The sequence below is a fragment of the Prunus mume genome, linkage group LG5, assembly GCF_029339155.1.
Source record: "Prunus mume cultivar Tortuosa linkage group LG5, ASM2933915v1, whole genome shotgun sequence".
Lineage (NCBI taxonomy): Eukaryota > Viridiplantae > Streptophyta > Magnoliopsida > Rosales > Rosaceae > Prunus > Prunus mume.
Window position 1 is genome coordinate 24009168 of NC_142702.1, and position 23950 is coordinate 24033117.

The following is a 23950-nucleotide window of genomic DNA, read 5'->3' on the forward strand; positions in this document are numbered from 1 at the left end:
AACGATAGGTGAGTATCTAGTGTTGTAAGTCATGACCAAGGACAAGCTTGAGCCGACGGTCTTTTCCTATGATTTTCTGAATGAATAGCTTGAGCCAATGGTTACCTCTTGGTATTTTAATCAGGATGAATAGTTTTCATCAGGGCCCCAATCCATTCACGAACTGTGATGTGGGTGCATTTGGCCATGGTGGGTTCTGTGATGTGATGCCGATGATGGCGGTTTCAGGGCAATGGAGTGTGTGGTAGTAGATGAGTGCATCCCAATTCTCATACGTGTGCAGCAAATGCAATACAAAGTTTGTGGCCATAGTTTCAAATAGGTAGCAAAACTAATGATATGAAGACATTGAAAAACAGTAACAACGGCAGAGCAGCATTTAAAGCATTAGAGAAGCTGATGTTGCTGCAGACAGGGCAGCAGCAGCATGCAACTACGAGAAGTCACAAAGTCACAACACAAATAGGTAGCAAAACTGAAGCAAACTTTCTTCATCTTCTACATTTTCGTTTGTTTGGTTAAGTTTGCAGCGCGGGCATTTAAATGGTTCAAACTTTGGACAATTGAGCAGAGCTGAAAAAGTCTCCATAATTAGCTCCAACGTTTTGGTTTTGTTTGGTTCACCATTATGTGAGCTTCGGTGGGCTGGGACCCATAGAGGATGCCAAAATTCTTATCCTATTTAATGCTAAAACCCTAATGCATAAGAACTTTTGTTTGATAATCTACGTTAAACTAATCTAAACTACGAGGAGAGGGATTTGAACTTGGGTGCATAATGGAGAGCATATTTGCTCTAGCCAACTTGACTAAGTCTATATCAAATGAAGAAAAACTTTGACCATTTAGCTTATCACCAAAACGAAAACCTTATATTGGCCTGACCATTTAATAAATTTCGGGTTCACAACACTTCAATTGTTGCACCCAGTATAGTAGGCTAGGAAAATTTTATAAAAATTCAAGGTCCTCAAGGAAGCAAAATTTTGTACACATTTGCTGTTAGGCGAGCTCAGTTTTCTCAAAAACGATGCAAGAAACTTGTAGTTCAAGTGGTTAACAATATTTACCCATGCATTCAATGTCATAAGTTCGATTCCCCTCTCTCCAATATCGTTTGTATAAAAATAAAAATAAAAAACCTCTAAAAAACTGTAGACTTGTCAATAGATACATAAAACATCTCATTTTCCGCTTTAATAACAAGCAAACTTTTGGGGAATGCATTAACAATAATCAATGTTTTTTTTTGTGAGAACATCACGATTGCAAGAGTGTGAGCCATTGCCAAAATAACATTAGAAAAGTTCAGACATTTACTTGTATTTATAAATAAATAAATAAACATAAAGTGACATTGCCTAGAAAAGAAAAACATAAAGGTGGGACACAATAAATCACAAAGAAACCAAATAAGGAAAAAACACAACTAAAAGTGAAGCCAATAAATAAGTTTGTCACAACGCCCATGCACGTACCCCCTCCCCTGCACCGCCCATCACCGTCCATCCCTTAAATCCGACGGTCGACGTTTCCTCTCTTCCCGCCATGTCCCCACCAAAACTCTCTCTCTCTCTCTCTCTAAACATTAAAAAGTGGCCGTTTCGAAGGATATCAGGCCCACACGATCCCATATCCAACCTTAGCTTCTCTCTCTCTCTCTCTCTGTGTAAAGTTTCTCTCTAACCCTTGGAATTGTTCCAAAATTCGTTTACCTAGATTTTCGATCACACACAAACCTTTAGCATCTCATACATTCATACATATAAAAGGTATATAACTTTTGTTTATACATATAAGAATTGGAGCTCCTTTGCGATCAATTTCGCGACGTAAGTCCCTCCCTCCTCCTCTGCGACAAAGTTTGATCCCTGCCATGTTTCAGTAGCGATTTCAATACAATTCACGAAAATTAATTTTCGACAATTCATATTGTTATTTGTTATTGATCATATGCATTTGATTTTGATATGTTTCATTATTTGACGCAGTTAGCCGAGGATCTGTTCGGGCTTTGTTTCGTATTGATCGATGTGAGGATTTCTCCTCACGCTAAGCGGTATGTAATTATTGGTTTCAATTTTTTATGTTTTGGAATGCTCAATTTTTGCTTCGGGAAACAAAAAATGGCTGGGAGGGGATGTCATAATGGGATTGAATTATACAATTATGTTTTTTTGTTGCATTTTGGTCCTTCTAATTCAAAAGTTAGCCCTTTTTTTTTTGGGTCGAAAAGTTAGCCGTTTATGTACCCATCTTAACGATTTTTTTATTATTATTGAAGCCGAAAGTAGCTGAATTTTTTAGAATTCAAATTGCTTATATGTTTTTGAGAGTTTAAATTTAGATTCTTTTGGTGGTTTACTGTGTTTATATACTGTTAATTTGTGTTTTTGTTTTTGATGATTTAGAGGTTTGGAGATGGCTACTGGGAGTAACATAGATATGCTATCAACCCTAGATAATAATCTGCAAAGACCCAATGGGAATTTAGAAGATGCTTTACAGACTGAGCTTGAACTGATTTTAAGAGAGCAGCGAAATCAGCATGCCATTCATCGGGAAAGGGATCTGAATATATATAGGAGTGGCAGTGCCCCGCCAACTGTTGAGGGATCGCTAACTGCTGTGGGTAGTCTCTTTGGGAACTCTGATTTTAGGGATGTCACTAGTAGGATTAGTAATAACAATGGGGTTTTGTCTGAGGATGAGATTCGATCGCATCCTACTTATCTTTCGTACTACTATTCACATGATAATATTAACCCAAGATTGCCTCCACCATTGTTGTCAAGAGAGGATTGGCGTATTGCTCAAAGGTTTCAGGTCGGTGGGCCTTCTTTTGAGGGCATTGGGGACTGGCGGAAGAAGAAATTGGTAGATGACGGTGATAGTTTGTCGCTGTTTTCAACGCAGCTGGGGCTTTCCGTACAAAAGGCAGAGAATGATTTGATGGAGTTGAGGAATGGCAATGGAAGCAATCTCCCTAAACAGACTTCATCTGAGTGGCTTGATAGAGGCTCAGATGGTTTAATTGGTTTGTCGACAAGTGGGCTTGGTGCAAGGAGGAAAAGTTTTGCTGACATTTTACAGGTAATCAGCAGTACAGTCAAGACTTCACTCTGTAGCATTTATGTAGTTCTTGGTTAGACTTCGATTGTATGGTTTTCTTTCTGGATTTTGTTTGGATGCCCTTTAACAGCTATTATTGGTATTTGTTTATTTCTCACAATTTGTATACTTGGGCGTCTTCATGTTCTTGATCACTGCCCCCTTTTGATTAGTATTGCTCTTGTGCGGAGGACTAGATGTCGGTTTGAAGCTTGCACACAGTTTATGCATACTGTCATTTTAGATTTGATATTTATTGCATACTACATAAGTCCTGGGACACCCATATAGGGATAAAGAGCATGGATGTAGCCAAGAGCATGATCCTACTCCTTAGAATCACTGTTGCAACTATCTGAACTGACTTCTGTTGGAAGTGCTAGCTTTTATATTGTATGCACATGTCATAACAAATGCATCACGTTGTGCTAAGTTCTCATTTCTTTTTGCTTTTTCCTCTTCCTTTCTAGATATCAAGAAAATGCAGATGTTTATTAGTTCTTCCTGGTTCTTATGCAGAAATTTTCATCATCCGGATTCTTTAAATTAATATGCTTATATTTTCTCTTTGCCAAATAAATTCAAATGATGTGGTTTGGTTTGCCATGCACAACTACTATGATGAAGTGCTTGGTTGTTTTGTTCTTGTTTCATCTATTAGTGCCCTGTTTCATTGATAACTGGCATGTGCTGCAGGAAGGACTTGATCCACCTGGTTCCTTGACAAGGCCATCAAGTCGTATTGCTTTTAGTGATATCATGGATTCCACAGGCATGGCTGATGCCCGGCCAGTGGGGTTATGTAATGGAGTGGAGTCTGCAGACGGCTTGCATAATGGAGCAGCTTCATGTGGCCTGGTGGGAGTTCAGAGCCATGGTACAGCAGCTTCTCATTCCTTTGCATCTGCTGTGGGTCCTTCTCTGTTAAGAAGCAGAACCCCTGAACAACTATTTGGGAGGTCTCCCAGTGCTGGTCTTCCTCCTGTGGGGAGTAGAGTATTTCCTGTTGAGAAGAAGAATGTTGCAGGTCCAGATATGCCAAAGGATAATTCTTCTGGCATGAATGATCTGGATATTGCAGCCAATTTATCTGGCTTAAGTCTGTCAAAAGGTAGATCTGTAGATGAAGATAGCCGTATTCAGTCTCAGCTTCATTTGGATCTTGATAAACAGCGTGATTTTCTGTTCAACATGCCAAATGGTCATAATCAGAGGCTGCAGCAGCAACTGATAGAGAAGTCAAGTGCTGAAAGTTTTTCTCTTGATTCAAATTATCCTCATTTAGCAAAACAAAATGGGATCATGACAAACCGTAATTCATCTGATGGGCAAGCTAATTTTGGCAGAAGAACTTCTTCTGCCAGTTTTTACTCAAAAGGGAGTTCTTCAAGCTTTGGAACTTTGGAAGGATCTAATGTTCATTACCAAGATGCAAATACTCCAGGCATGGAGTTTCATGGCCATTCTGGGGCCTATCCTGTGATTCCAAAGTTGAATATGACAATTAATAATCATCTTGATGCAGGTAATTATGTTTCTCAAATTTCTTCTGCAAATTTTTTTAATTAAAAAAACCCTCATAGTATTTTGTTTGAATAAGTTAATTAGCATTGACAGTTCTCTCTCCCCCCTCTCCCCTCATTTTTTTTGGAGTGCAGCAGCATTGCCTGGTAGTGGTGATGGGCATAGTATGAACAGACTGGGAAACAAAGTAGGGTCTGGTCTTCATTCTTCAGTTATGGATCCATCTTATATTCAGTTTTTGCAAAGAGCTGACTATGCAACACGTAATGTTACTAGTCCAAGTGGTTATCCTCCCAGTAAAAATCACTTTGGCACTTTGCATGGAGACTTAGAGGGGCTTCAGAAAGCATATCTTGAGGCATTGCTTGCTCAACAGAAGCAACAGTACGAGTTGTCATTTTTAGGTAAATCTGGTGGATTTACCATGGGTATTATGGGAATCCATCATATGGGCTTGGCATGACATATCCAGGAAATCCAATGGCAAATTCTGTTCATCCTTCTGTTGGATCTAGTAGTCCAATGTTTCAGAATGAGAAGATTGAACGCTTTAATTCAATGTTGAGAAGTTCAATGGGAGGGTCAGTTAGCTCCTGGCAATCAGAGATTGGAAATGACCTAGAAGGACGACATGCATCATCATTATTAGATGAGTTCAAGAACAATAAGAATAAGTCTTTTGAACTTGCAGACATTGTTGACCATGTAGTTGAGTTCAGGTACTTATAATACTTTCTTTAGTGCATATTCTTCTTAGGTTGTTTTGGCTGCAATTCTGACTGCACCATCTTCTCCTCAAAATACAGTACTGATCAGTATGGAAGTCGCTTTATTCAGCAGAAACTTGAAACTGCCACTGTGGAAGAAAAGATGAAGATATTTCCGGAGACTATTCCTCATGCTCGTACCTTGATGACTGATGTATTTGGAAATTATGTCATACAGAAGGTATCAGCTTTGTATTTCAATACTAAAAAATGCAATCCTTACAGTTCAAAACTATTAATTTAATTGTGTGAATTTGCAGTTTTTTGAGCATGGTACAGAAAGCCAAAGAAAGGAATTAAGCAGCCAACTTACTGGCCATGTTTTGCCTCTCAGTCTTCAAATGTATGGTTGCAGGGTGATTCAGAAGGTGATTTTCCGATCCTCAAATTTTGATCTTCTTCCTATTTCTATCCTTTTAGTAATGTCTTTCTAGATGTTTCCTCAAAATTTGCATTAGCATTGTTATGAAATCAGTTTGTCCAGTTTTTGCTTTGGGGAACTCTTTCTAGCATAGCATTTGTTATTATTCTTGCCACTTAAGTTCTTCATTTCGCAAATGATGTGCTATAATGTATTTGACTATTTTTTTTCATGAGATGTTTATCTCATTGGACAAGAGAAAGATAAAGTTGTAAAGATGAAAAAAAGTTTTGGAAAAATTCAAGAAAGATGCCCTCCCACATGTTAAGCATGCTTGTGTCTTGTATGACCCTCATTTTGACTGATGACTATGTGCTGTTATGCTCTCTCCTATGATATGGAAAGGACACTTTGGTGGATGGAAGAAAACAAAGAGCCAATCATATTGTTTAAGAATTGTTTAAGCTTGGTATGAGATGAAGCATACTGGGAAACTAAGTTGTAATGCTCTAAATTTTACCATAGGCCTTGGAAGTGGTTGACGTGGATCAGCAGACTCAAATGGTGGCAGAGCTTGATGGTTCAGTCATGAAATGTGTCCGTGATCAGAATGGGAATCATGTCATTCAGAAGTGTATAGAATGCATCCCTCAAGACCAAATTCAGTTTATCATTACATCCTTCTATGGGCAAGTTGTCACACTTTCCACCCATCCTTATGGTTGCCGTGTCATACAGGTTAGTTGTTGGCATGTTTTTTCCTTTTGTAGGGAATTGTTATGTTTACTAGTGCAAGTCTCTTTTGATGCCTACAGAGGGTTCTGGAACATTGCGATGATTCAAATACACAACAAATTATCATGGATGAAATCATGCAATCTGTATGCATTTTGGCACAAGATCAGTATGGAAATTATGTCATTCAGGTATTTTTATACTCTTTAGAAACTGTTATGTATATATTTGAGCTACAAGGATTATCTTTAGTTATTTTTTCCATAAATTGCTGCAGATTGTGTATTAGTATTTTGTTAAATGAGTTAAATCCCTGAAAATGTGCATCATGTCAGATGGAAATGCTTTTTTTAAAGAAGGAAAAGAAAATTGGATTTTGCTTCATGAGCAGACATATTGTCCTAACTAGATAACAACTTAATTGGTTAGAAAATATTTGTTCATGCTGACCAGATTTGATCTTGTTTGGAATTATTATTATGAGCATTTGTACAGAACTGGACGCCGAGGTACCTGATATATATATATATATATATTCATATTTCTATGCCTTAAAGATTATTATTTATGATATGTCTCTCACATCATCTGGTTTGGGATTATTCTGCGCATTGGCACAAAACTGGATGCCAAGGTACTTGATATTTTATAGACTACATGGCTTGAAAGCCAATGCTATTTATGATGTGTTCTCCCTTTGTAAACAATGTTAGTGTTATGTCTCTTTGAAAGCCTACACGATTTGTGATATGTAACATCAGCTATATGTACCTGATGTGAATGCTCATGTACTCATCATCAACTGTGCGTATCTGATATAACTATTCTTGTTTGGTAGCACGTCCTTGAACATGGTAAACCACATGAACGGTCAGAAATTATCCACAAGCTTGCAGGACAAATTGTAAAGATGAGTCAGCAGAAGTTTGCTTCTAATGTTGTGGAGAAGTGCTTAACATTTGGGAGTCCTGAGGAGCGTCAGTTTTTGGTGAATGAGATGCTGGGTTCCACTGATGAAAATGAGCCCTTACAGGTCTGTTCCATTCCTAGTTTTCTTAAACCTTATACGGTTTTTCTACAGAAGATAATATAGGTTCTGAATCTAGTCTATATTAGTGGTGGCAATTGTTTGCGCAAAATGGTAACACAACTCGAAAACGATTGGTTACAAGTTACAACCGTGCTTGCATGTTTGTGTAAAAATTGTGTCAACCTGTTCAACGTGATTAATAAACAAATCAATATATATCACGTTGACCCGCCTAACCTGTTGTGTAACCAAATTTCAAAAATGCAAATATGCAGGCCATGATGAAAGATCCATTTGGAAACTACGTTGTGCAAAAGGTTCTTGAGACTTGTGATGATCAGAGTCTTGAGTTGATTCTTTCTCGCATTAAGGTTCATTTGACTGCCCTGAAGAAGTATACCTACGGCAAACATATCGTTTCTCGTGTTGAGAAACTCATCACAACTGGAGGTGAGGCTTTTCCTACAGAAATTATGGATGTTATCTTTTTACATAACACAAAATACAATGACTGCTAACAGATTTTTGATCTATCAAATGCAGAAAGGCGCATAGGGATGTCAGCCTCGCATTCTTCTTGAGGCATCCAATTCGGAGCAAGCACGGCATTTTTCCTGTTGCCACCACCAATAAGTATGCACCTTTTGTACAGCTAACATGGACAGGGACCTTAGCAAGTTCATTCGATCGTATAATATACAGAGGGACTATAGTTGTAAATAAGCATGAAATCCAGAGGCCCCTGCGATATGATATTTTTGTCTATCCGCCTCCGCGTAAACATTTTGGCTCACCAATTCTAATCTGATCATGAAGACTCCACATGGAGGAGGGTAACTCTAGCCTGTGGAGAAGCACGTGTAAAAGGTTCATTGTCTATATTACAGCATTAAGTGTAAATGGTTAACTGCATTTTGAAAGAGAGGGTAAATAGGGATTGTTTATGTATGGTGGGGTCTTCGACTTTGAGAACTACATAGTGTAAATATACTGCAATTTTCTCCAGGAGGAATCAAAATAACATTTAATTCACCTCTTTTTCATTCTTGTGTTAAAAAAATTCTTATTCACAGCCAAATGGCAAATTAGACACAAAGGGTTGTCACCTTGTCGCTTTCCCAAGGGCTTTAAAAGCGTTTTGAAAAAAGAAAAGAAAAGGGCTTTACAAAGCGAATAAATCATTCGAGCCTGTAACAACAAAAGCACCTCCTGGTTTCAGTTCTATTATCGCCCTCATGCCATGCCAAGCTTGTTCTCCACTTTTTCATTTCCGGAAAGTGATTGCGCTGCGTAAGTCTTTGTCGATTTAAGCTTTCTCATTTGTTGTTTTGAACTCTTCAGGCAAAAGATGTTTTACTGAATGTTCTTTGTAACTAAGCCTGTTCTCTGTAACTCCATTAGAAGACTCTCTTCAGCTCTCCTACTTTTAGTTTAGAAGCAACTTCTTACCGGTCTTCCATTGGACTATGTACTGAAAATCATCTACTAAGTACACTCTGCCACCTCCTTTCCATCTTCATTCTCAGAACCTGAATCCCAACGATCAGCGAACCGGCTATTCACTCTCCTAGTTTTCAAGATCGTAGCCGATTCCCTCATCAAATTAATGTACTTATTCCTTACCCTTAAAAGTGGATGCCTCTCAATAGTAGATTCGTCACAGTAAGCCTCTTTAAGGATGGCTGTACAAGTCTTGTTCCTCAAAGACAAATAAAACATACTGGGGTGCCTCTCAAATGCTTTGTGCACCTTCTGTGGCAGCCCCATGTGCTTCTTAAGACACAGAAGCTTCTTCCTCTCCGCCGAATGCTCAACAAAGAGACTAAGCAACTCATGAAGAAGCCCCACAACTCGTTTTTCAGATATGTCACTATCTGGATCCAAATGCGAAAATTCCTCATAAGGTGAAACATAGGGAAGCTTCTGAAACTCCTTCAACCAGTCCACAATCTTCCTCCTCAACCTCAAACCCTTAGATGGGAAAAGAGGAAACTCAATTGCCTCCATTGGACCTCCAAGATACACCCCTTTTTTCATTGCATTCCTTTGCACCGTAGACAAGACCTTTTCACCACTCTCCACAGCCAATCCCTTTAACCCATCTTCCATCTCCACAAACCTAAAAGACTCATCCAGATTCTTATCCGGGTGCTGCAAGAAATCATCAGGCAAACCCAAATACCACTGCATTCCTTGTATTATTTTCAAAGGCAAAACCTTTTCTTTACTCATCAGGATAAACTTTTTCAACCTATCCCTCAAGTCCTCCCTGCAATCCTCATAAACCCTTTTCTCCTCCCTATCAATCTCATCAGCTTCTGGGGTCAACCTAAACCATGGAAGATTGTATTGTGGACCAGTAAACTCTTCAAAGATTGATGGGTAGAGCCTCACGAACCTTGCAACCTTCATGGGGACCTCCAATTGTATGCCCCTTTTGGACACATCAGAGATTGGGATGCAACCATTGGGGTCCTGGGAAATGCAGTTCTTGAGAGAGATGATGGGTTTAAGCACTATGGACTTGTGAATTTGCTCGATTGAATCGTAGTACGAGTCTTTCTTCCATTTCATGTAGACATCGACATAGTTGAATTTCTGGGTGTATGTGTGAGGAGGGCTATGGGGATGGCGCAGGAAGGAAAATATTGTTTGTTCAGAGGGGAAGATGAGGTTTTTTAGGGATTTGCAGGTGGGTTTGTTGAATAACATGTATAGGGTTTTAGTAGGTACCTTCTACCTTGTATAGGTTTTAGGAAAATCTACAAATTTGTAGAGTTTTTGAAGGGTTAGGGAGGGATTGCGTTTTACCTGATGAGAACAAAAATTGCAGCAATGGCACGAACAATACCGTGTCTTAATGGAAGACCCTTTCTTACCCCCAAATAAAAAAAAGGGGGTTAACTAGTGATTTGCCCCTAAATTGATACTCAACTTTTGACTTACCCCCATCATTTTTTTAAGGGTGATTTTATTGGCACCCCATTATTTACTCTTTACACCCCATACTAATTTTAAATATGAATAATTTATTTTACCCTTGTACACAATTACTGTTAAGGACAAAAAAAATTAAAATTAAAATTAAAAGTGCTCACTACACCCCACATATGTTCCTGAAACCCTAGTTTGACTTTTTTTCTCAAACTATCATGTTCATAAACCCTAAACCTTAGATTTATACGTTTATACCGGTGAAAAAATATCTTGTATTTATTCATGAATGGTGATATTGAAGTTAGAGAGGCTTCGAATGAGGTACAAGTTTATTTTTTGGCATTTTGCAAGTTTAGTATTTCATAGCGGTCACTGGTTGAGTTCAGTACATCAATACCGAACATGACAGTAAATTCGGTGGGATGCCACCAAAACGTTGCACCGTTTTTGGTTGGGTTTGACCGGTCAGCAACTTAATATTCGGTGGAGATCCACCGTAAGATGGAACGTAGTTTAGTGGTTTACTACAGAAATTTTACCTGCGTTTCAGTGGCATCCAACCAAAATTTATTTATTTTTTCAGTAACTTATTGCCGACCACAAATTTAATCCAAGCTATTTTGATCTTACTCCCATTGAAGGAACAAAAACAAGGTGACGCCCCTACTGAAGGCAACAATGTGGGAACAGAATGTGTAATGGACTATAGTGATCAATTCACAACTTATTTGTATGAAATCTTTTTTAGTATCATTAACGTGGCATTAATGTTTCAAATTTTATATTTAAATAATATGAGTTTTATGTATAGATATTCAATGGTAGAGATGCATTACTTCAATGGGCTCGTGAACAAGGAAAATTGAATAATATTGTCATTGTAATTAAAAGGTCTGACTATGAAGGTGAGGGCAAGAGGAGACCTCGTGTAATACTTTCTTGTGAGAGGAACGGTAACTATAAGTCTTGCAAGTCTAGTAAGACAACTGATATAAGGTCAGATGCAAATAGTGATATGAAAAAATGTGCTAGGGACACTGGTACCAAGAAATGTGGATGTCAATTCTTGTTAAAAGGTGTCAATGTTGGTGATGAGGATGATTGGAAGTTGGAGGTGGTTTGTGGAGTACACAACCATCCTATTTCAGAGTATCTTCAAGGTTATTCATTTGCGGGGCAACTTACTGAAGAAGAGAATGCCTTGTTGGTGGACATGTCTAAGAGTTTGGTGAAACCCATAGATATTTTGGTCACCATTAAAGATAGAGATGCAATGAATGTTTCAACTATGAAGACAATATACAATGCTAGGATCCGAAATAGAACCAAAGAATTTGTTGGGAGAACCTAAATGCAACAATTGCTTACTAAGTTATCCGAACACAATTATATTGAGTGACATAGGACATCTGGTGATATTGTAACTGACCTGTATTGATATTTTGCGTGCATTTCCACATGTACTTATCATGGATTGCATCTATAAGACTAATAGGTATCGTTTCCCACTATTGCCAATTGTGGGGGTGACATCTACTAATATGACATTCTCTGTTGCGTATGTGTATATGAATGCCGAGAAGGAAGACAATTACACATGGGCATTGACTACATTGAGGAGTTTGTTGGATGATAATTGTCTTCCTAGTGTTATTGTCACCGATCGAGAGTTAGCACTTATGAATTCTATTATGTCTATATTTCCGAAAGCATGACATTTATTATGTAGATGACATATTAACAAATGAGTGTTGGCAAACTGCAACAAGTTATTTGGGACCCTCAAACAATGGAAGCAATTTAATGAGGATTGGAATACTTTGGTTGATTAAAAAACGGAGGAGGAATATTGGCGTTGTTATCAACAGAGCGGAAAGTGTACATGCAAAGTTAAAGCGACAGCTCCGCTCAAGCCAACTTAACTTTGAGAGTTCATGGGTAACTATACACTCATTGTTAGAGCTAGAGCACATAGAGATTAAGGCATCTTTTGAAAAGAGTTGATGTTTTATTAAACATAGGTTTAGGCATCCGGAGTTGAGAGAGTTAGTAGGTTTTGTTTCTATAAAGGCTTTGAGTGTAATTGTGTGCGAGTCAGAAAGGTAAATTCTGTTTACTTATTGCATGTACATATATGGTTTACAGAGTTAACATTGTAATTTTTTTACAATTAGGTTAGAGATAGATGGGGTGGATGCTTTATCATGTGGTTGTGCCATTCGTCGAACCCACCAATTACCATGTGCACATGAAATTGCGGAGTATAGAGAGCGTGGTGTACCAATACCACTTGATGTCGTGCATTCACATTGGAGGAAATTAGATCTAATCAATATAGGAAACAGTAGTCATGGCACAACTTCACCAGGAAGGTCACAACTACAATAATTAAATATGTGGTATGAACAATAAGATGATGAAAAGAAGAGACAAGTCCACATGACACTGGAGGAGCTAATGAACCCTGGTTCTACTGCGCTTACTGAACCAAAAGAGAAGTTGAAGACCAAAGGGAGACCGCGAAAAGTCGACACTTCTACTAGTCGTTTGCCATCTGCATTTGAGATTGATGAGGCCTCCATTGCTCTACCTAAAAATAAACCAAAGCAAAGCCTCACTGCCTCACTAAAAATAAAACCGAAGAAAAGTACCACTATAGTGCCAAAAAAAAGAAACATGGTTGCTTCTAGTTCCATGTTGTCTAATCCAAAAAAATTTTTTAAGGTATATACTACAAATGTTTTATTTTACAATGTGTTATTACCATATAACTAATATTTTGTTTTATTTTCAGCTCTATAAGCCTCGCGAAAACCAATCAACGTTCGATATATATATGCATATAGAGAAATTCCCTGAGGGTATTAGGAAATATATCACTCACCAGACTGAAGTTCGTCCGGATGGTAACTGTGGATATAGAACCATAGCTATGGCAATGAGATTTGGTCATAATGAATGGCATAGGGTACACAAGGATTTGTTGCAGCAACTACATGATATGTCTTCTGTTTTTAAGAAGTGTATTTGGGAACATAAACGGTACAACGAGATTGAGCGAGCGCTAAATTATTTTGATGATGGATTTGCACCATTCTTTTGTTGGATGACCATGCCTGATATGGGGCATATTATTGCCACATGTTATAATGTGGTTTTAATCCTTCTAAGCATGCGTTAATGCCTTACATTTCTTCCTTTCTCAGTTCAATCAAGCGAAACCAAGCTACGTGAGATTGCCATTGGTTTTGTTGACGATGATCACTATGTCCATGTATGAATTTATTTGTTTACGCAACATTGGTTAATTTTATATGCTATGTGTATATGAATGAATTCTTGTTTTGTAGGTTCATTTGTCTCCAGACCATCCTATTCCACCAGTTTCTAGAATGTGGCATGAACAAAGTGACATATGTAATGTAACACATTTGTACTCGAGGTACTAAGCACGTGTGGATGCTTTTCAACAACTTCTGGGAATGGAGAATGTAGCTACTACAGATACCGTCATCCTCTCAACAAATGTTAATGCCACAATCTTATCAGCATTCCGATAAGAACACCTAATAAGTTGCTCTAATTCAGACCTCTGAATGTACCCTTTGAATATACCATTTTTTGGATTACCCCACCAATTCCACTCACGAGGGGTAGATGTTTTCGACATGCACCTAAGGGGCTCACGTTCCTAGTTAAACAAAAAAACAAAATTAAGGTTAATTACCATGAACCAGACTTATATTCTACCTTCTATTGTCACAGTAAAACGACTTACCTGGTTATTCCAAATTGCAGCTGCTATGTGAGTTTTAAAACTCATAAGTAAAGATGGATCAATGGGACCTACTCGAGATGGCTTAGTAGGCTCGACATGTACCTCAACATTACTATCTTGAGTAGCAGCTACATCTTCAATCTCTGCGTCAACATTACTGTCATGAGTAGGAACTACATCTTCAACCTTTGTAGTATCCTCAAAGTGATCTTGAGGAGCCGTTCTCTGTCTCCTCGTTGATGCCGTGGGACGCTGTTTATTAGGTCAGGATGATGAAGCCTCAGTAGTACCTCTGCGAGTCCTCTTCATATCTAAAAACAAACAATATTAAGTACACACTTAGTAACATATTCGGTAGATGATCACTGAAAAAAGGAAATACATTCGGTGGACTATCACTGAAAAAAGAACACATATTCGGTAGAGTACCACTGAAAAACAGAAATAAATTCAGGGAGTCTTCTAGAAAATAGAAACAGATTCGGTGGTAACCCACCGAAAGTAAAATAAATTTTCGTACAACTCAGGTTCAAATTCGGTGGACTACCATTGAATCAATTTAACCATTTCGGTGGTAATCCACCGAAACTAGAATCTAGTTTTGTAAAACCAGGTTCGAACCATACACAACGTTGAAATCAAAATCAAAATCAGAATCAGACTTTGGCTTTTCAAAAGTAAAATCAAACGTAGGCTTAATCAACACTTAGAAACGTAAATATAGAAATCAAACATTGGCTCTTCAGATGATTTGTGAAAACTTGACAGAGATGGGTTCGGGTTTGCAGAGATGGAGATGGGTTGTGCGATGGTGCGATGGGCTTCGATGGTTTGCAGAGATGGGTTCAGTGGTGAGCAGAGATGGGTTCGGGTTTGTTGGGTTGTGCAACGGGGTTCCGTGGCAAAAGGATGGGTTCTGCGACGGGGTATGTCTGCAAGAGGAGGGAATTTTTGATGGGGTGGGGTTTGATTTCGGATGGGGTGTGTTGAAAGGGAAAGGGGTTTTTGGTGGGTGGTGTTTGATATGGGATGGGGTTTACACAGTGAGTTAGAGAATGGGGTTCATGAGGGAAATTTAGGAAAAACAATGGGGTATAATGAGTAATTTGAAAGTTTATTAAAATTTAGTGGGGTGTAAAGAGAAATTAATGGGGTTCATATAGAATTTCCCATTTTTTTAGTATAGAAAATTAAAGATATGAACCTTTTATTTTCGCCAATAAAAGATAACACAAAATAAAAACCTTATCTCCACAGTTTTTTTTCTTCTTCTCTCTCCCTTATTTTTTTTCTCCCCCCACCTCCTCTGCTCGACGATTCTCCCGAGGCCAACCAACCCTAACCCCGACGCATCTCCTCCCGCCTCCATCTTATTCTCTCGTCGCCCCATTCCCCTACGCTTTAGGGTTTTGATATTTTTTTCTTCCTTTTGTTCTCTACAAAGTGTGTCTCCCTCTCTCTTTTCTTTTCTCGCTTCTCTCTCTTCACAGACATCAGCACCGCCCACCCTTCACTCGTCTACAATCAAACATGCAACTCAAATGCTCTACCACTGAGCTATGGACCCGTGGATGAGTAATAGTTTTGTATTAAAATTACTTATCTTATTACACCAACTTTTCATCTCATACATACGCATTTTATTATTCTTCTTCAAATTTCAAATTTGAAAAAGATCCGCACAATCACTGGTTCTTCTTTATTTTCTTCCATTTCACAAAAACAAACTAGAAAAACCTGTACTTGAAAAGAGAGACAAAGACTATGTTTCATGAAATATATTGCATGTAGGTACAAGTTCAGGGGGAAAACTAACCAATTAACCTATTAAAATAAAATAAAAAAATTACTGGATAACTGAATAAAGAAGGGCCCAACCGGGTTCGAACCGGTGACCTTAAGATTTGCAATCAAACATGCAACTCAAATGCTCTACCACTGAGCTATGGACCCGCGAATAAATAATAGTTTTATATTAACATTACTTATCTCATTACACCAACTTTTCATCTCATACATATGCATCCTATTATTATTCTTCAAATTACAAAAGTGAAAAAAGATAAGCACAATCACTAGTTTTTCTTTATTTTCTTCCATTTCAAAAAAACAAACCAGAAAACCATGTACTTAAAAAGAGAGACAAAGACTATGTTTCATGAAACATATTGCATGTAGGCAGTGGCGGAGCTAAGATTCTTAGCGTGGATGGGCCAAAATTTCAAAATCACTTCCAAATAGATTTTTCATCTTCAACTGGGAGGGCCATCACTAATCTAATTGCAGTAATTGTATTGCTATAACATATATTTTATAATATATTACAACACATTAAAAATTATTTTGGGAGGGGAGGGCCATGGCAGGCCTGGCTATAGCTCCGCCCCTGCATGTAGGTACAAGTTTAGGGAGCAAATCACTAGTTAACCCATTAAAATAACAATAAAAAAATTATTGGATAACTGAAAAAAGAAGGACCCAACCGGATTCGAACAAGTGACCTTAAAATTTGCAATCAAACATGCAACCCAAATGCTCTACCACAGAGCTATAGACCCGTGGATGAGTAATAGTTTTATATTAAAATTACTCATCTCATTACACCAACTTTTCATCTCATACATATACATTTTGTTATTATTCTTCAAATTTCAAAAGTGAAAAAGATCAGCACAATCACTAGTTTTTCTTTATTTTCATCCATTTCAAAAAAACAAACCAGAAAAACTTGTAATTAAAAAGGGAGACAAAGACTATGTTTCATGAAACATATTGCATGTAGGTACAAGTTTAGGGAGCAAATCACCAGTTAACCCATTAAAAGAACAATAAAAAATTATTGGATAATTGAATAAAGAAGGGCCCAACCGGCTTCGAACCGGTGACCTTAAGATTTGCAATCAAACATGCAACTCAAATGCTCTACCACTGAGCTATGGACCCGTGGATGAGTAATAGTTTTATATTAAAATTATTTATCACATTAAACCAACTTATCATCTCGTACATATGCATTTTATTATTATTCTTCAAATTACAAAATTGAAAAAGATCAGCACAATCACTAGTTTTTCTTTATTTTCTTCCATTTCAAAAAAACAAACCAGAAATACTTGTACTTAAAAAGAGAGACAAAGACTATGTTTCATGAAACATATTGCATGTAGGTACAAGTTTAGGGAGCAAATCACCAGTTAACCCATTAGAATAACACTAAAAAAATTGTTGGATAACTGAATAAAGAAGGGTCCAACCGGGTTCGAACCGATGACCTTAAGATTTGCAATCAAACATGCAACTCAAATGCTCTACCACTGAGCTATGGACCCGTGGATGAGTAATAGTTTTATATTAAAATTACTTATCTCCTTACACCAACTTTTTATCTCATACATATACATTTTGTTATTATTCTTCAAATTTTAAAGGGGAAAAGATCAGCACAATCACTAGTTTTTCTTTATTTTCAACCATTTCACAAAAACAAACCAGAAAAACTTGTAATTAAAAAGAGAGACAAAGACTATGTTTCATTAAACATATTGCATGTAGGTACAAGTTTAGGGGCAAATCACCACTTAACCCCTAAAATAACAATAAAAAAATTATTGGATAATTGAATAAAGAAGGACCCAACCGGGTTCGAACCAGTGACCTTAAGATTTGCAATCAAACATGCAACTCAAATGCTCTACCACTGAGCTATGGACCCGTGGATGAGTAATAGTTTTATATTAAAATTATTTATCACATTATACCAACTTATCAACTCGTACATATGCATTTTTTTTATTATTCTTCAAATTACAAAAGTGGAAAAGATCAGCACAATTACTAGTTTTTCTTTATTTTCTTCCATTTCACAAAAACAAACTAGAAATACTTGTACTTAAAAATAGAGACAAAGACTATGTTTCATGAAACATATTGCACGTAGGTATAAGCTTAGGGAGAAAATCACCAGTTAACCCATTAAAATAACAATAAAAAAATTGTTGGATAACTGAATAAAGAAGGGCCCAACCGGTTTGAACCGATGACCTTAAGATTTGCAATCAAACATGCAACTCAAATGCTCTACCACTGAGCTATGGACCCGTGGATGAGTAATAGTTTTATATTAAAATTACTTATCTCATTACACCAACTTTTCATCTCATACATATACATTTTGTTATTATTCTTCAAATTTCAAAAGTGAAAAAGATCAGCACAATCACTGGTTTTTCTTTATTTTCATCCATTTCACAAAAACAAACCAGAAAAACTTGTAATTAAAAAGGGAGAGAAAGACTATGTTTCTTGAAACATATTGCATGTAGGTAGAAGTTTAGGGAGCAAATCACCAGTTAACTCATTAAAATAACAATAAAAAAGTTATTGGATAATTGAATAAAGAAGGGCCCAACCGGGTTCGAACCGATGACCTTAAGATTTGCAATCAAACATGCAACTCAAATGCTCTACCACTGAGCTATGGACCCGTGGATGAGTAATAGTTTTATATTAAAATTATTTATCACATTAAACCAACTTATCATCTCGTAAATATGCATTTTATTATTATTCTTCAAATTACAAAATTGAAAAAGATCATCACAATCACTAGTTTTTCTTTATTTTCTTCCATTTCAAAAAAACAAACCAGAAATACTTGTACTTAAAAAGAGAGACAAAGACTATGTTTCATGAAACATATTGCATGTAGGTATAAGTTTAGGGAGCAAATCACCAGTTAACCCATTAGAATAACAATGAAAAAATTGTTGGATAACTGAATAAAAAAGGGTCTAACCTGGTTCGAACCGATGACCTTAAGATTTGCAATCAAACATGCAACTCAAATGCTCTACCACTGAGCTATGGACCCGTGGATGAGTAATAGTTTTATATTAAAATTATTTATCACATTACACCAACTTATCGTCTCGTACATGCGCATTTTGTTATTATTTCTCAAATTACAAAAGTTAAAAAGATTAGCACAATCACTAGTTTTTCTTTATTTTCTTCCTTTTCACAAAAACAAACCAGAAATACTTGTACTTAAAAAGAGAGACAAGGAGTATGTTTCATGAAACATATTGCATGTAGGTACAAGTTTAGGGAGTAAATCACTAGTTAACTCGTTAAAATAACACTAAAAAAATTGTTGGATAACTGAATAAAGAAGGGCCCAACCGGGTTCAAACTGATGACCTTAGGATTTGCAATCAAACATGCAACTCAAATGCTCTACCACTGAGCTATGGACCCGTGGGTGAGTAATAGTTTTATATTAAAATTACTTATCACATTACACCAACTTTTCATCTCGTACGTACGCATTTTATTATTATTTCTCAAATTAAAAAAGTGAAAAAGATCAGCACAATCACTAGTTTTTCTTTATTTTCATCAATTTCACAAAAACAAACCAGAAATACTTGTACTTAAAAAGAGAGACAAAGACTATGTTTCATGAAACATATTGCATGTAGGTACAAGGTTAGGGAGCAAATCACCACTTAACTCGTTAAAATAACACTAAAAAAATTATTGGATAATTGAATAAAGAAGGGCCCAACCGGTTTCAAACTGATGACCTTAGGATTTACAATCAAACATGCAACTCAAATGCTCTACCACTGAGCTATGGACCCGTGGATGAGTAATAGTTTTATATTAAAATTACTTATCTCATTACACCAACTTTTCATCTCATACATATACATTTTGTTATTATTTTTCAAATTTCAAAAGTGAAAAAGATTCAGCACAATCACTAGTTTTTCTTTATTTTCTTCCATTTCAAAAAAACAAACCAGAAATACTTGCACTTAAAAAGAGAGACAAAGACTATGTTTCATGAAACATATTGCATGTAGGTATAAATTTAGGGAGCAAATCACCAGTTAACCCATTAGAATAACACTAAAAAAATTGTTGGATATTTGAATAAAGAGGGGTCCAACCGGGTTTGAACCGATGACCTTAAGATTTGCAATCAAACATGCAACTCAAATACTCTACCACTGAGCTATGGACCTGTGGATGAGTAATAGTTTTATATTAAAATTATTCATCTCATTACACCAACTTTTCAACTCATACATACGCATTTTATTATTCTTTTTCAAATTTAAAAAGTGAAAAAGTTCAGCACAATCACTGGTGTTTCTTTTTTTTTCTTCCATTATACAAAAACAAACTATAAAAACCTATACTTTAAAAGAGAGACAAAGACTATGTTTCATGAAACATATTGCATGTAGGTACGAGTTTTGGGAGAAAATCACCAGTTAACCCATTAAGATAAAATAAAATCAATTATTGAATATCTGAATAAAGAAGGGCCCAACCGGGTTCGCATCGGTCACCTTAAGATTTGCAATCAAACATGCAACTCGAATGCTCTACCACTGAGGTATGGACCCGTGGATGAGTAATAGTTTTATATTAAAATTACTTATCTCATTACACCAACTTTTCATCTCATACATATGCATTTTTTTTAATCTTTTTCAAATTTCGAAACTGGAAAAGATAAGCACAATCACTGGTTTTTCTTTATTTTCTTCCATTTCACAAAAACAAACTAGAAAAACTTGTACCTAAAAATAGAGACAAAGACTATGTTTCATGAAATATATTGCATGTACTTACAAGTTCAAGGGGAAAATCACAAGTTAACCCATTAAAATAAAATTAAAAAAATTATTAGATATTTGAATAAAGAAGGGCCCAACCTTCGAAACGGTGACCTCAGATTTGCAATCAAACATGCAGCTCAAATGCTTTACCACTGAGCTATGGACCCATGGATGAGTAATAGTTTTATATTAAAATTACTTATGTCATTACACCAACTTTTCATCCCATACATTCACATTTCATTATTCTTCTTCAAATTTCAAAAGTGAAAAAGATTAGCACAATCACTGATTTTTCTTTATTTTCTTCCATTTCACAAAAACAAACTAGAAAAACTTGTACTCGAAAAGAGAGAGAAAGACTATGTTTCATGAAATATATTGCATGTGGGTACAAGTTCAGGGAGAAAAGCACTAGTTAACTCATTAAAATAAAATAAAAATGGCTAAGAGCATGTCCACCCCAAAAGGAAAATACTCCCCTACGTTGTGATCCGGTTAAACCACCTCCGCCAATGATGGAGTTGTCCCTATACTCCATTGTGTCAGACTATGAAGACCGGGAGTATTTCAATTGCATGATGAGTGACTCGGTATTTCCATTGTATGTGTGTTATGTGAATTTTATAATAAACATGGACATGTGGCAACCGAAAATCTTATCCCAAAATTTAATTTGAAAATTTTATCTAAAATTTTATGTGAGAATTTTATAATAAATAGTGTCACGTGGCAACCAAAAATATTTTCTGAAAAGCTTATCAAAAGTAATGGTTTAAAGTATAAAAAAAACATAGGAAATAAAGTACAATGAATAGTATTTGCCCTTGCCCTAGCCTTTTGGGATGGAACTAAAAAGGGCAAGGCTGCCACTATTCACATAAATAGTAGCAGCCCTTGCCTTACCTTTGCCTTAGCCTTAGCCTTAGCCTTTTGGGGTGGACATGCTCTTAGAGCAGCTCCACCGAGGAGCGCAAGCCCGAGGCTGGGGAGGCCACACGAAAAACCCATTTCACTGGCCACTTTGCCGGGCTGGTGTGAGACCCACGAAGACGGGTGGCTGAAGGCAAGTCTCGCCCGACCTGCAGCTTAAGGGAGGATGACGTCAGCGCATGGTTCAAATTTTTTAACCTTGGCGCGTGGTAAAGAAAATTTGAACTCGCGTGCACCGACGCCATCCTGCCCATTTCCAACTGCTAGAAGACACGTGTCTTCACCAGGCGCTCCGATCGCTTCTCCCCCTCCAATCCAACGGCTAGCCTTTTTTTGGCTATAAAATTATGAAAAAAATTTGAATTTTTTTTTCTTATATCAATACCCTTCACTTTCAACACCAATCCTCATACATTTTCTTCTACTTCTACTATTATTCACTCTTACTCAACATTTTATTCTCTTTCAAATTGTATTTTTATTTCTTATCTTTATGGCTTCTTCTATCAAAACCGGAGGAGCGTGGAGCACCATGGAAGATGTTTTCTTGTCTGAGTCTTGGCTCCAAATTAGTCATTGTCCCATGTCAGGCAATGAGATGAAATTTTGTCATATGTGGAAAAAAATTCATGCCGAATTTGTAAAAGAATTCCGGGGTCGACTCGTACGGAAATGACATTGTCTAGTAGGTGGAAAATTCTCAATAAAGAGTTGGCAAAATGGAGAGATGCCTTGGCAAAAGCGAGGGACAACCATAGAAGCGGGGAAAATCTTAGTGGCGAGGTAAATATTTTGTAATTTTCGTTACATTAAGTTTAATGTCCTAATATATATTTTTAAATGTTTCTTGCATTTTCAATATTTTGTTAATATTTCTTGCATTTCCAATTTTTTCTTAACATTTCTTGCATAAATAATATTTTGTTAATATTTGTTGCATTTCCAATATATTTGTAAGGTTAATTGCACTTCCATTATTTTTTTTTTATGTTACTTGCATTTCCAATATATTTTAAATATTTCTTGCATTTTCATTTTTTTGTTCATAGATTATGAAAGCACATATGTGGTTTGGTGCAATTGGGCAAGGCAAAAAAACTTTCAACCATCATGAATGTTGGGAGGTGGTGAAAAATTGCAAACGCTTGAAAATTATTCTCACGGGTCCCCCCGTTATGTTAAACGAGACGCCACTCCATGATTCAACGTCATCGGATTCACCTTTCGATTCCCCTCTGAGTCCAGACTCACCCATTGAAAAGGAGCCGAGGACCATTGGTCGAAAGGCTGCGAAGGCAAAGAAAGAGAATAATTCTAGCACTAATACATCAAAATTTTAGGAGGAAATTGCAAGGCAGAGCGCCATAAGAATTGAAATTGAGAAGAAACACCAAGAGAATGAGATGGAAATTCGAGCAGAATATGTACAAGAAATGGAGTATTTGCACAAACAACACATTGAGAAGATAGATCGGGAAACCATGGCCATGGATACAAGCCATATGTCCCTTGAAACAAAATAATTTTGGAAGCTTGAATGAAGGGATGTTATGAGAAGAAGACTTTTCCGTGACGATGGACATAGCAACACGGATTGGTTAAATGATCAAAACCATTAAATTAGTTGGCATACCTTTTATTTATTTGTATTTTTCATGTTTTGTATTAAAGTTGTTGTAATTCATGTATTTTATTTTAGTAGTAGTAATTCTTAATGACTTGTATTGGCTTTCTTTATTTAATAAACAATGCATTCAATAAAATACATTTTTATTCAACATATTCCATACATCAAACAAAACATAATTAAAAGGAAAAACCACAACCAAAGCATAATAAAAAATAAAAATAAAATTACAACCAAAGCACAATAATAAAAACAAACTACAACCAAACCACAATAAATAAAAAACAACACAACCAAACCATAACTAAATAAAACCTAACCAAAGACATTCACCGTCATTGCCTTTCACCGCCCATAGATGCTTCATCAAGTCAACTTGACGCCTTTCATGAATATAAGAAGATTGCATCCTTGTATATTGATCTAGCATACGGATCATGAAACGACCATCCCTAACCAATGATTCCTGCTCCAATGGTTCTCCACTTGGCCCCATGGGCCTTTCATAAATTCAT

At 36.7% G+C, this 23950-nt stretch overlaps 2 protein-coding genes, 4 non-coding genes and 1 pseudogene across 6 annotated transcripts; 2 read left to right on the forward strand and 5 right to left on the reverse strand.

Annotated features, from left to right (window-relative positions):
* The first annotated feature begins 1617 nt into the window (after positions 1-1617).
* On the forward strand, positions 1618-8560 carry LOC103332340 (pumilio homolog 4). Its single transcript, XM_008235067.3, is given in 13 exon segments — positions 1618-1832; positions 1992-2059; positions 2412-3093; positions 3808-4636; positions 4770-5054; positions 5057-5354; positions 5442-5583; positions 5663-5770; positions 6289-6501; positions 6579-6689; positions 7337-7531; positions 7804-7978; positions 8072-8560. Coding segments are annotated over 11 exon segments (3066 nt in total). The 5' UTR covers positions 1618-1832; positions 1992-2059; positions 2412-2421; the 3' UTR covers positions 8110-8560.
* A 4-nt stretch (positions 8561-8564) lies between these two features.
* On the reverse strand, positions 8565-10381 carry WTF9 (Ubiquitin carboxyl-terminal hydrolase family protein). The gene has a single exon (XM_008235069.3). The coding sequence runs from the start codon at positions 10238-10240 to the stop codon at positions 9014-9016; it is 1227 nt and encodes a 408-aa protein (XP_008233291.2). The 5' UTR covers positions 10241-10381; the 3' UTR covers positions 8565-9013.
* Positions 10382-10747: 366 nt separating this feature from the next.
* Positions 10748-12297, forward strand: LOC103332478 (uncharacterized; annotated as a pseudogene).
* Positions 12298-16111: 3814 nt separating this feature from the next.
* On the reverse strand, positions 16112-16196 carry TRNAA-UGC (transfer RNA alanine (anticodon UGC)). Its single transcript has one exon. It is a non-coding gene; the product is annotated as a tRNA-Cys (tRNA).
* A 1291-nt stretch (positions 16197-17487) lies between these two features.
* On the reverse strand, positions 17488-17572 carry TRNAC-GCA (transfer RNA cysteine (anticodon GCA)). The gene has a single exon. It is a non-coding gene; the product is annotated as a tRNA-Cys (tRNA).
* A 298-nt stretch (positions 17573-17870) lies between these two features.
* Positions 17871-17955, reverse strand: TRNAC-GCA (transfer RNA cysteine (anticodon GCA)). The gene has a single exon. It is a non-coding gene; the product is annotated as a tRNA-Cys (tRNA).
* A 687-nt stretch (positions 17956-18642) lies between these two features.
* Positions 18643-18727, reverse strand: TRNAC-GCA (transfer RNA cysteine (anticodon GCA)). Its single transcript has one exon. It is a non-coding gene; the product is annotated as a tRNA-Cys (tRNA).
* Between the last annotated feature and the right edge of the window lie 5223 nt (positions 18728-23950).

Coding starts and splice junctions, on each gene's coding strand:
- WTF9 (XM_008235069.3), bottom strand. CDS start 10,240: ATGTTATTCAACAAACCCACCTGCAAATCCCTAAAAAACCTCATCTTC.